General features: G+C 38.6%; 3 protein-coding genes across 5 annotated transcripts; 1 reads left to right on the forward strand and 2 right to left on the reverse strand.

Moving 5' to 3' along the window:
• Window positions 1-3,342: 3,342 nt before the first annotated feature.
• Window positions 3,343-5,550, reverse strand: LOC139364726 (stannin). 2 transcript variants are annotated; one of them, XR_011626495.1, is made up of 2 exons: window positions 5,507-5,550; window positions 3,343-4,628 (listed from the first exon to the last, which is right to left on the reverse strand). XR_011626495.1 is itself a non-coding variant. In XM_071101733.1 (2 exons), exon 2 carries the CDS (start codon window positions 4,515-4,517, stop codon window positions 4,254-4,256), a length of 264 nt encoding a protein of 87 aa, XP_070957834.1. In that variant the 5' UTR covers window positions 4,518-4,628; window positions 5,095-5,163; the 3' UTR covers window positions 4,084-4,253. The 2 variants fall into 2 exon arrangements, 1 of the variants encoding a protein (XP_070957834.1); XM_071101733.1 differs by lacking the exon at window positions 5,507-5,550 and adding an exon at window positions 5,095-5,163 and having other exon boundaries at window positions 4,084-4,628.
• A 56-nt stretch (window positions 5,551-5,606) lies between these two features.
• On the forward strand, window positions 5,607-8,805 carry LOC139364725 (lipopolysaccharide-induced TNF factor). 2 transcript variants are annotated; one of them, XM_071101731.1, is made up of 4 exons: window positions 5,607-5,702; window positions 7,033-7,237; window positions 7,565-7,721; window positions 7,843-8,805. In XM_071101731.1, the coding sequence occupies exons 2-4, from the start codon at window positions 7,039-7,041 to the stop codon at window positions 7,949-7,951; spliced, it is 465 nt and encodes a 154-aa protein (XP_070957832.1). In that variant the 5' UTR covers window positions 5,607-5,702; window positions 7,033-7,038; the 3' UTR covers window positions 7,952-8,805. The 2 variants fall into 2 exon arrangements, with proteins under 2 accessions (XP_070957832.1, XP_070957833.1); XM_071101732.1 differs by having other exon boundaries at window positions 5,616-5,702; window positions 7,037-7,237.
• Window positions 8,806-9,263: 458 nt separating this feature from the next.
• LOC139423947 (RecQ mediated genome instability 2) lies at window positions 9,264-9,960 on the reverse strand. Its single transcript, XM_071175604.1, is given in 1 exon segment — window positions 9,264-9,960. A coding segment is annotated over 1 exon segment (513 nt). The 5' UTR covers window positions 9,778-9,960; the 3' UTR covers window position 9,264.
• Window positions 9,961-10,706: the final 746 nt, after the last annotated feature.

Consider the following 10,706-nt stretch of genomic DNA (forward strand, 5'->3'; position numbering starts at 1 on the left):
TGAAAGACTTTGTGTGAAGGTAAAAAATCATAAGAATTAATGGACAGTCAGAGACAGTAAACAAACATTCAGTTCACCTTCCAGTTTATTTCAGACATGGACTACAAGCCAAAGTTAGGTGGAGTCTGCCTTTTGTAAAAAAAAATAAAAAATCATGATAAAAAAAAGAGAACATGTAGCAATTTTGATGTTACTCATATTGATGTTACACAGGAAACGGAAATCAGTTGTTACTTACTTTATTCATGTGCGGGTTGACAATATGCCTAGTAAAGTTTGCTTAACTATATATCTTTGTCTGTCGTGACTACAACACAAAGCATATTGAAACAAGGACAATTACATTAAAGTGTCTAGTTTGAGAAACAGACGCCTCACAAGTCCTCAACTGGCAGCTTCATTAAATAGTACCTGCAAAACACCAGTCTCAACGTCAACAGTGAAGAGGCAACTCCGGGATGCTGGCCTTCTAGGCAGAGTTCCTCTGTCCAGTGTCTGTGTTCTTTTGCCCATCTAAATATTTTATTTTTATTGGCCAGTCTGAGATATGGCTTTTTCTTTGCACACTCTGCCTAGAAGGCCAGCATCCCAGAGTCGCCTCTTCACTGTCACTTTAATAGCTCTACCTATATGTACATATTACCTCAATTACCTCAACTAACCGGTGCCCCCGCACATTGACTCTGTACCGGTACCACCTATATATAGCACTGCTATTGTTATTTACTGCTGCTCTATAATCATTTGTTATTCTTATCTCTTACTTTTTGGGGGTATTTTATAAAAACTGTATTGTTGGTTAAGGGCTTGTAAGTAAGCATTTCACTGTAAGTTGTATTCGGCGCATGTGACAAATAACATTCGATTTGATTTAACTCACTACTTTGAGAAAATAAAAAAGAGCCCTACTAACTTCTAATAGACCCTCCCCTATCCCCAAAATTCCTTCCAACCCCGTTCAACCTCAATGACCCTACACTTCAATCTTTCCCTCTCTTCAACATACTTACGACAATATAACAACACATGCGCCACTGTTTCATCGACCATACACTCCAGACACAAACCATTCATATGCTTGCCAACCAGATGTAATGACGAGTTCAATGTCCTAAGTGCAATCGAGCAAACACCACCTTCCGTCCTAATCTGACCTTTGAACCTTGGTCCACCGACCTTTTTTTGGAGGGCATATAAATGCTGGCCCTTGTGCTCAGAGTCCCATCTCTTCTGACACACATCTATCAAAATGGCTCTGATCTTACATTTTACCTCACCTCTACCCAGTGGCACATTAATATCAATTATATCTAATTTCTAAGCTCTTTTAGCTAACTGGTCTACAATTCCATCCCCTTCCACACTTGAATGGGAATGTGCCGGGACCCAGCAGAATCTTACTAATACACCCATTCTCTCAATTCTCCATAATAACATTAATACCTCCAATAGTAGGTCACTCCTGTTAGATTTACCAGATGATAAACTATTCAATACAGACAGAAAATCTCTGACATGCACTTTCAACTGTGGGACCTTATATAGACAGGTGTGTGCCTTTCCAAATAATGTCCAACCAATTGAATTTAGCACAGGTAGACTCCAATAGAAACATCTCAAGGATGATCAATAGAAACAGGATGCACCTGAGCTCAATTTCAAGTTTCATAGCAAAGTATCTGAATACTTAAGTAAATAAGGTTTTATTCAATTTTAGAATAAGGGGTCTGAATACTTTTCAAATGCACTGTAAATATTCACCACCCTTAGTCAATACATTTTATAAACTCCTCTTAGCTAGATGGCTAACATTAGCTAGGATTTAGGGTTAAGGTTAGGTTAAAGGGTTAAGGTTAGATAAAATAGTTAAGGTTAGGGGAAGGGTTAGATATCATGCTAAGTAATTGCAAAGTAGCTCAAAAGTAGTAAGTAGTTGCAAATATTCTAATTAGTTAAAATTGTCCGTGACGAGATTCGGACACGCAACCTTTTCGTTGCTAGACATTTGTGGTACACAACCACACTCCTTTCGTGTTCGCCTTAAAGTAACCTATATTATGTAACTATGCCAAACATAACATATTATACTAATTGGTGTGTCCCAGATTTACATTTACTATGTTACGTCTAGTCTGAGACCAGTTTGCTGTAGTTGTTTTAAAATCACTAATGGCCTCATGGTGACATCCTTCCTGTCCTGCAGCTCAGTTCAGAAGGACAACTGCATCTTTGATGTGTCTGGGTGGTTTAGTACATCATCCACAGTATAATTATTAACTTGACCGTGCTTAAATATATATATTCAATGTATGATTTGTTATTGTTATCCATCTACCAATCACTGGCCTTCTTTATGTGTCTTTTGAAAGGCTCCCTGGTCTTTGTCGTTGAATCTGTGCTTGAAATTCAATACTTGCCTGAGGGACATTACAGATGTCTGTATCGGGGACAGAGGAAGGGTTAGTCATTCAAAAATCATGTCATGTCAAACCCTGTAATGTGGGTCAATATAAGTTATGTGATTTGTTAAGCCACATTTTACTTTGAACTCATTTAGGCTTGCCTAAACAAAGGGGGTGAATACTTATGCAATTACTATATTTCAGTTATTTAACTTTGTAAAAATGTGTAGAATTGTATTTTCACTGACATTAGTTAGGGATTATTTTATGTAGGTTAATGACCAATTACAATTAAATCAACCTTTGAAAAAAGTTCAATGGGGTGTAAACTTTTTATAGGCACTGTAGCAGGTTGCGTTCTCCTGCTCAGACGTTGCATGCATCAACCAATGGTTTCGTGCCACTTCATCGACTGTGTCATCGACTGGCAGATTGCTATAACATATGATATCGTTAGCTGAAATGTAAAATACCTATTCTGGAGTTGTAAGATCTGGCATGTCAGCAATGCCTGGCCTGAGGAATGCACCCTATGTTTTGGGTAGGTCCTAACTCTAACTGCCTTCAGGCTATGTGGGAGATGGTGAATCATCTCTCTGCACCGGTATGACACTGTAGGCATTGAGCCTTCCAATTAAGTCTATGCATAATGCATATTACTTATACAGGTGGTCATACTTTTAGTAGTACTTTTAAATGTATACTGTATTTCACAACCTGCTGAACTCACAAGACAGAAGTACAGTATGGTAACAGTCATCTCAAGTTTGAAAGCAAACTTATTGGAACCAATACTACTACCATTTGTGTAATCATATAAAAATCTCCAAATTGTCACATTAGTTTGATATTTTGCCATCTTATAAAAAGCCATAAGAATAACTATCAACTATACATACACCTGTTAGGATTTAATCTAAAAGTAATCATAAGGCCTATGGACCGATATAACATTTAAAGTTTATTTGGAAATGATACAATGGTACATCAAATGACAAAGAGAACAATAGTCTTCAAAATGTTATTTACATTTCATAATACTTTATAACATTGTTTCATCAAATATCAACCTGCTCAGGTACCATAGAATCTTTCCATCAGGATTTCCTATGTTGCAACTGAATATAGAAAATATGTAATTGGCTCTTGGCAGCTTCTTGGTAGGACTTCTCAACCCATGTCAGTTGTAGCAGCTACTGTATTGTAGCTACATATGAGGACACCGAGGTACGGACCTTGCCAACATTATAAAAATATATAATAATCTATCATTTTTTTTAGGAACAGTTGGGGTCTCAATTTACTGTTGAGAGTTGGAATAGTAGAATACACAAGGTGCAATTTCGAACTTGGTTGTGCATCAGCAGTTTCCCTCTTCTTATATGTCACTCACTGACTGTCACTCAAGTAGCCCATGTCAATTAATTTCAAATAATTTGAGCAACTTGATATTAAGTAAATTGTTTTGTCATCAATTTACCATACATTCTTCCAACAAGCTCTGAAGGTTTGGCCCACTCATTTCGTCAGAGCGCTGTCTCATGTCTATCGTCAAAATTCAGTAGTGGATTGCTGAGTTAACAAAAACTATCAATATCAATTAGATGTACATTTTTGTGTTCAAAATATGTACACTTAAGAAACATAACAATGAACTATTCACAACCTCACATCCTGACTGAGATCCACACAATGGAATGAGAAACAAAAATATCACATTTCCTAAGACATTGACATTGAGCTGCAGTCCGTTTATCATCCTTCAATGGCGTGATGAAAGATGATGAAATGTGAATGAGGAGATCCTCTTGGTTAATATTAGGTGATGACCACGGTTTCTTAATGACTCAGTTAAGTGTGATTCTCAGTGCCGTTGTGGGTGAGCTTGGTTTTGTGCTCGACGTGGGGGCCCCTGGTGGAGTACGGTACCATCAGGAAGGGCTCCTTGGTCTCGCCCTCTCCTACAATACTCTCCTCATCTTCAGACTGGCCAATCCGCTGCAGGAGCAGGTAGCACCAACATCCGCAGATGAGAACACCGAGGGCAGCAACAGCAATGAGGATCACTATGATTGTCACCACCCCAGTAGTGGGGCTGTGGTCTGTGATGTACATGTTGCAACAGGAAGGTGACTCAGAGCATTGTCATAGAACAGGGGACTTGACAAGGACTGCGTGGTATGATCCCTTGCTGATTTTGGTGTCTTACGGTTCTGCTTGGGAGACCTGGGGGTCACAAAAAGCAAATAATGTTGAATATTTAACTAACAAAAAATAACTAAATAAACCCTGTTGTCAGTGCTTGTATCTGCACATCTGAATCTGTTTACAATAAATTTTCGGCAGACATCTGCTGACTCAACCATAGGCCTATGTAATAGGACTCAACACAGAATCTAACATCCAAATCCCCCAAATAAGCAAAAGGCTTGAAATAATGTATTGATTAAAAATTAAGTTGATAGCCTACCACCCTGTGGTAGGTAATCATATATTATCTATACACTATATTCTGCATAATAGCGTATGCAATAATGAACTATGAACGGAACGCCTTTATGCCATCAATGCTAACGCATATGTTTTAACTGTGCACGCCGAATCATTGCACATTAATACGCATTTATGTATGTACATGCATGATACATCGGGTCCTAACGAGAATCAAGACGCACTAGATGAGACACCTTACCATTCCATTGAAACAGACGACGCGATCGCGTATCTTCATCAATGTGCTATGCAGCAACAGCCCTGCCTGTATCAATACATAAGATCCATGGCTCTTCCTAATTGAACCGATTTCATTCGTAAAATTTGCTCATGCAGTGCATTAAATACACTAGTAGCCACCCACGCAAAAACCGAACTTCAAGGCCCCTGTATCAGTGCAGGAAATGAGACCATGTGATGCACAATATATCGAAACAAATGTTATTTGTGCTGTCAATCTCTATTTTAAAGCAACAGTAGTAGCTAGATTATCTTCACTGACAACATGTACATTTAAAATATATATATATATATCACTTCATGTTTGTCTATGGACATAATTTTGAACGGTTAAATAGTTATAGGAGCTCATAGATTTGCTAATGTGTTACCTTCTCGGTCTCATTTCAGTCAGTTCAATGTTATGTGGTGGTGTCATGCAAATACTGGTAGACCCCTCCAGACTCCAAAATATCACGTGATACATACAGGCTGCTTGTTCCTGGAAATTGGCTCGAGCTACTGTAAAGTAGCATTTTGTTTGGACGTCAAAGAAGCAGGTTAATCAGCCAACTTTACTGTCGCTAGGTAAGGAAAAGCTAGTTAGTTGAAGTGTTTGTCTTCTAAAAAGTATGTAACTACAGTACACTGAAGCCTTGAGCTCCCGTAAATATGAGGATTAACGTTAGCTAGCAAGCCGTTAGGTTTTTAGACAGCCATCGACGACGCCTCTGTCTCCGTCTTGACTAATGGTCATTTAGTTAGATAACCGAGTTGTAGCTACTGTTATTTGCCTAGCTAGCAAGCTAGTTGATTATTTGCAGTAACATGGGCCCGTGGGCCTAACGTAATAGTGTTTCACAGGTGCCACTGACTAGCTTTCGAAGTTCGGTCTTGTCCTGACAAGTTTGTTTAGTATTGTAGCTAAATTAGCTAGCTAAATGAGTTTCCTACCGTACTAGCTAGATTAGCTAGCTATAATCTAGACTAGCCTGACTGGAGTCTTGAGTTAACGTTACATGACTAACTAACATGACATTAACCCTCCTATTATGTTGCGGTTCAATTTGACCCATTTCCACTTTTGAGTTCTCTAAAATACTAGTTAACCTCTTTTTCTCTATTAAATTACGTTTCCTCATTTAGGGTCATGAACCTAACTTCAAAATGTGGACACTGGTGTGTTGTGGAATGTCTTGAGTAGATTTTGTATACAAACATGATGTTGTGGGTCATTTTGACCCGGAGGCTTCCATGTGTATAGATATTTGCACAGGTCCAAAATAAACAAGTGTCTTCTGTGTATTTTGTTTTGACTGGTTCTGGTGGCACTTCTATAATTATTTTGGGGTGAAAATGAGCTTTCCCAAGCTTATTCTCAGCGCGAGTGCAGCAGATCTCTGACACAGACACTCAAAAATGAGCTCCAAACAGAAAATGCTTGTTTTAGAGAAAGGAAATATGTTTAACAAAATAGCTCTAAATATAGAAGTTTTGAAATCAAATGTTATTGTTTTTCTTCTTTCTGAAAGGTCTGACAAGACAAAATAGAGTTTGAGCTGTTTTTACTTGATTCTTTGACCGTCTAGAGTGTGTTTAAACTGTGCGGGTCAATCTGACCCATACCACAATGGATGCACTTTTTTTTTCAGCAGAGCACAAGGGTTAGAGATGTTATCATGTTCCATGACTCTTGTATATCTGTTGTATAACGTTGGTTTTAAAAGAGCCATGTAATACGATTAAGGTATTATTAGCTAACCTTACAGCCTGTTACAGCTGTGACTGAAGCCATGTAGACCTAGCTATCTGATTTTATTTACAAAATATGCTAAGAAATGATTAATCTATAGACCTCCAGTCATTGCAATATAAATGTAAATTATGATTTTTTTTGTTGTTGATGATGATTAATAAGAAAGACATGGCAAGTGCACCACCAATGGAGACAGGTGGATTTGTGGGGCTCCCTCAGCCACCTTCCTATGAAGAATCAGTGGGTCCTCAGTACCAGGGGACGGCGCTTCCTCCTGCCTACACCAAATCTGCACAGTATCCATACCCAACACAGCCGTATAATCAAATATATCAACCAACGGCTCACAGTACTACCAGTCCAATAGGTAATTAAAATCTTCATCACATTGTTTTCACTTTTCACTATGCTGTTCCCTCATAGGTCGAACTCTCTTGACACACTTGGCTTGAGACAGCTCAAACTGGTCCATCCAGAATGCATTATTTTGGTTTCAAACCATCTCAAGTAGCCTATTCCCTATTTTAGACTATTGGTTTGCTTTGCACTCTTAACATAATAGTTTGGGAATCTGATAGGTCTTGATGGATTAACAGTGTCCTGTGCAAGGGACCTAGCTAATCCCTAAAAGGCTACGTAATGAACGTTAGCTTTTAATTTCCTGTTTGGTGTTTTAACATTCTTTGTTCTTCAGTGTCAGTTCAGACCATTTACGTCCAGCCAGGTGTGGTGTTTGGGGATCTTCCAGTGCAGACTCATTGCCCTGCATGTGCCCAGATGGTGATCACTCGGCTGGAGCACACCTCTGGAACAATGGCCTGGTTAACATGTGCTGGCCTGTTCATTTTCGGGTAAGATTAATTTATCAAGAGTCCACCTGCAGTGCTTGCAGTGTATTGTTGTTCATAGTCCTGAAAAGTCCCATTTTGTATGGGCTGCATAATGCATTATCTGATCTTTTGTTTTTTGTAGTTGCATCTATGGCTGTTGCCTGCTCCCTTTTTGTGTGGATGGTTTGAAGGATGTGACACATCGATGTCCGAACTGCAACAACGTCCTTGGAGAACACAAACGGCTTTGATTATGTCTTTTGAAAAGAGTAGTCTCTATTGAGCATGCAACCTTGCAGCCTGTCTCTATCTTGAATTGTCTAATTCCAAATACTGTCAGAGGCTAAACAATCATGTTAAACATGCATATTTTGATGATGGTCATCATGTAGTCTATATCAGGGGTACTCAACTCTTTACTCTATGAGGTCCGAGCCTGCTGGTTCTGTTCTACCTGATAATGAATTGCAAAATCAGTCCCTGATTAGAGGGGAACCATTTCAAGAAAATGCAATGGAACTGTCTTTGAAGAGAAGAGTTGAGTGATCTATATAAATGTATTACCTTTATTAAGAGCTTTGTCCACTAGATAACTTGTCAATATTGCACTTTCAAATGGATTTTATTATATAATTGTATATATGTCAGTTTGAATAGTAATGTGCACACAATGTTGGTGAGGTTAGAGGTAAGACTGGTCGATATTGTGATTGTACATTTTCATAGGATCTATATGTAATCAAACTGCAATATGACTACCTGTTAAGACTACCTTTTAATACAGTCTTATTGTGATGATTACTGGTAAGTAAGCAAGCTCATCGTACAAACTGCCCTAAGTAGATCCACTTGTTGTCTTAGGCCTAAATGCCTTTAGTTTGAATGAAGGAGTGGTTTTGCTGTAAATTATGCTGTGGAATTCAGGCACCTTTGAGCATTCCCAAGTCCATGGATTCACAAGGTTGTCATTGATTGTATAGGCCCTATTTGTTTATTTTCATTCATCACGTACAATTGTGTGCGTCTGTAGAATTCACTTAATGGCACTTTTTCAATGTGTATGCATGACATAAGCACAAATAAATTAGATCATTTTACCACCAAATGTGATCATTGTTCATTCTTTAAAGTAAATGATTTGTATTTTGTTTGAGTTTGTGCTTTCTTGCCCGGACTAGCTTCCCCCCCCCCCCCCCATCATACTGCTTCCAGCACTTCTGACATGTTTAGTGTATTATATGCATATATTATAAACTGGGTTGTTCGAGCCCTGAATGCTGATTGGCTGACAGTATACCACCGGAATGACAGAACAGCCCTTAGCCATGGTATATTGGCCATATACCACACCCCCTTATGCCGTATTGCTTAATTATAGCCTATCATAAACCTTAGGCTATAATATATGCATATAATGCACTTTCTATCATAAACTGTGTTGGGCACGTACTTCTATGCTATGATCCATTACCTTTGGCAATGAAATATCAGGCAGGCCAGAAACTGCTCAAAACCAGTAGCTGTATTTACATTTTACATAGCAACATACTAATTATGCTTCTTTCTACGTGAGCGTTTGCTGAAGGCCTTCCACCTCGAACTTCCACATTCTTCTGTGAACCGCAGCGCGTTCAGAGAGGTCTGCCATCTTTACCGCGCGCAGGACAGGTTCTGGAGAGAGGGCCTGGATCATCACCATTACATGTGTAAAATCGGGGTAACAAATCAAGGGTTTTGTTAAATGTTGTACATATTTTAGCTGCAGCTAGAAGGAAAATTAAAGTGAATCACCCTGAAGTAGGCATAGGTTGCCCTTAGGAATGTTGTTGACGCCATTGACAACGAATGTCCCTGTCTCGTCCAAAAGAAGCACCGTGTGATCCAACCGAACTTCCATTATTGTCCCTTGCATCCAAACCACAGAGACTACAAGTGCAGTGTTTTTCCATTGTCCCAGTCTTTTTATATTAAATTCGAGCTTGCCATTCAATTGTTTATCTTTTCCCTCTCGGAGTTGGCTGGAAGGAACTTTGATAGGACTTTTTTTACTTTCAACTGAAATGTGTCCGGGGTCCATGCCATCTGCGAGTGAACACTTTCAAACGAATTCGTTATAATTTTTTTTTATTTCGTATGACCTTTGACGTAATTGTGACCAATATCCGGGATGTTGATTTCAACGTTTGTCTTTTGTTTATTGTTTATATATAGACTTGTGTTCCGACATGTACTTTTTATATCGATTTGTCGTTAGTAATAAAAATACAATAAAATATTTTATACTTATCTTATACTTTTATATATTTAACATTTCAAAATAAAAGCACACGTCGTGCTAACAGTGGGTATTATCAAAGATTATAAACTGGGTGGTTTGAGCCCTGAATTATGATTGACTGAAAGCCATGGTATATCAGACTGTATACCACTGGTATGACAAAACATGTAGTTGTACTGCTCTAATTACGTTGGTAACCAGTTTATAATAACAATAAGGCTCCTCAGGGGTTTGTGATATATGGCCAATATACCACGGCTAAGGGCTGTGTCCAGGCACTCCGCGTTGCATCGTACGAGAACAGCCCTTAGCCTTGGTATATTGGCCATATGCCACACCTCCTCGTGCATTATTGCTTAATTATACATGACAATGGGAGTCGTTTTTCACAAAGCGGCACCGAGGGCTGTCTAGCTCCCGCCTATCCTTTCTTTGGATTGGTGGATACATTTCCATGAGGATTGTTGATGTAAACCGCCTGTATTCATTGGAGAGACTGCTACTAGCCTAATACAATGAATATGCATAGCCATCTCAAGATAACTCCTATATAAAGTGTATTTTCTCAAAGTTGCCGGGATGTCACGTGTCCTACTTATATCAGTACACTTGTAACAATTTTAGAAAGTTATATTCGACCAAATAAACCTCACGTAGAAAATAAGCCATTATTTTTTGTTGATGAACCAATTCGATCATCTCATCATTTATTTATTTGTATTTATTTA

Source organism: Oncorhynchus clarkii, chromosome 13 (genome assembly GCF_045791955.1).
Source record: "Oncorhynchus clarkii lewisi isolate Uvic-CL-2024 chromosome 13, UVic_Ocla_1.0, whole genome shotgun sequence".
NCBI classification, from domain to species: Eukaryota; Metazoa; Chordata; class Actinopteri; order Salmoniformes; family Salmonidae; genus Oncorhynchus; species Oncorhynchus clarkii.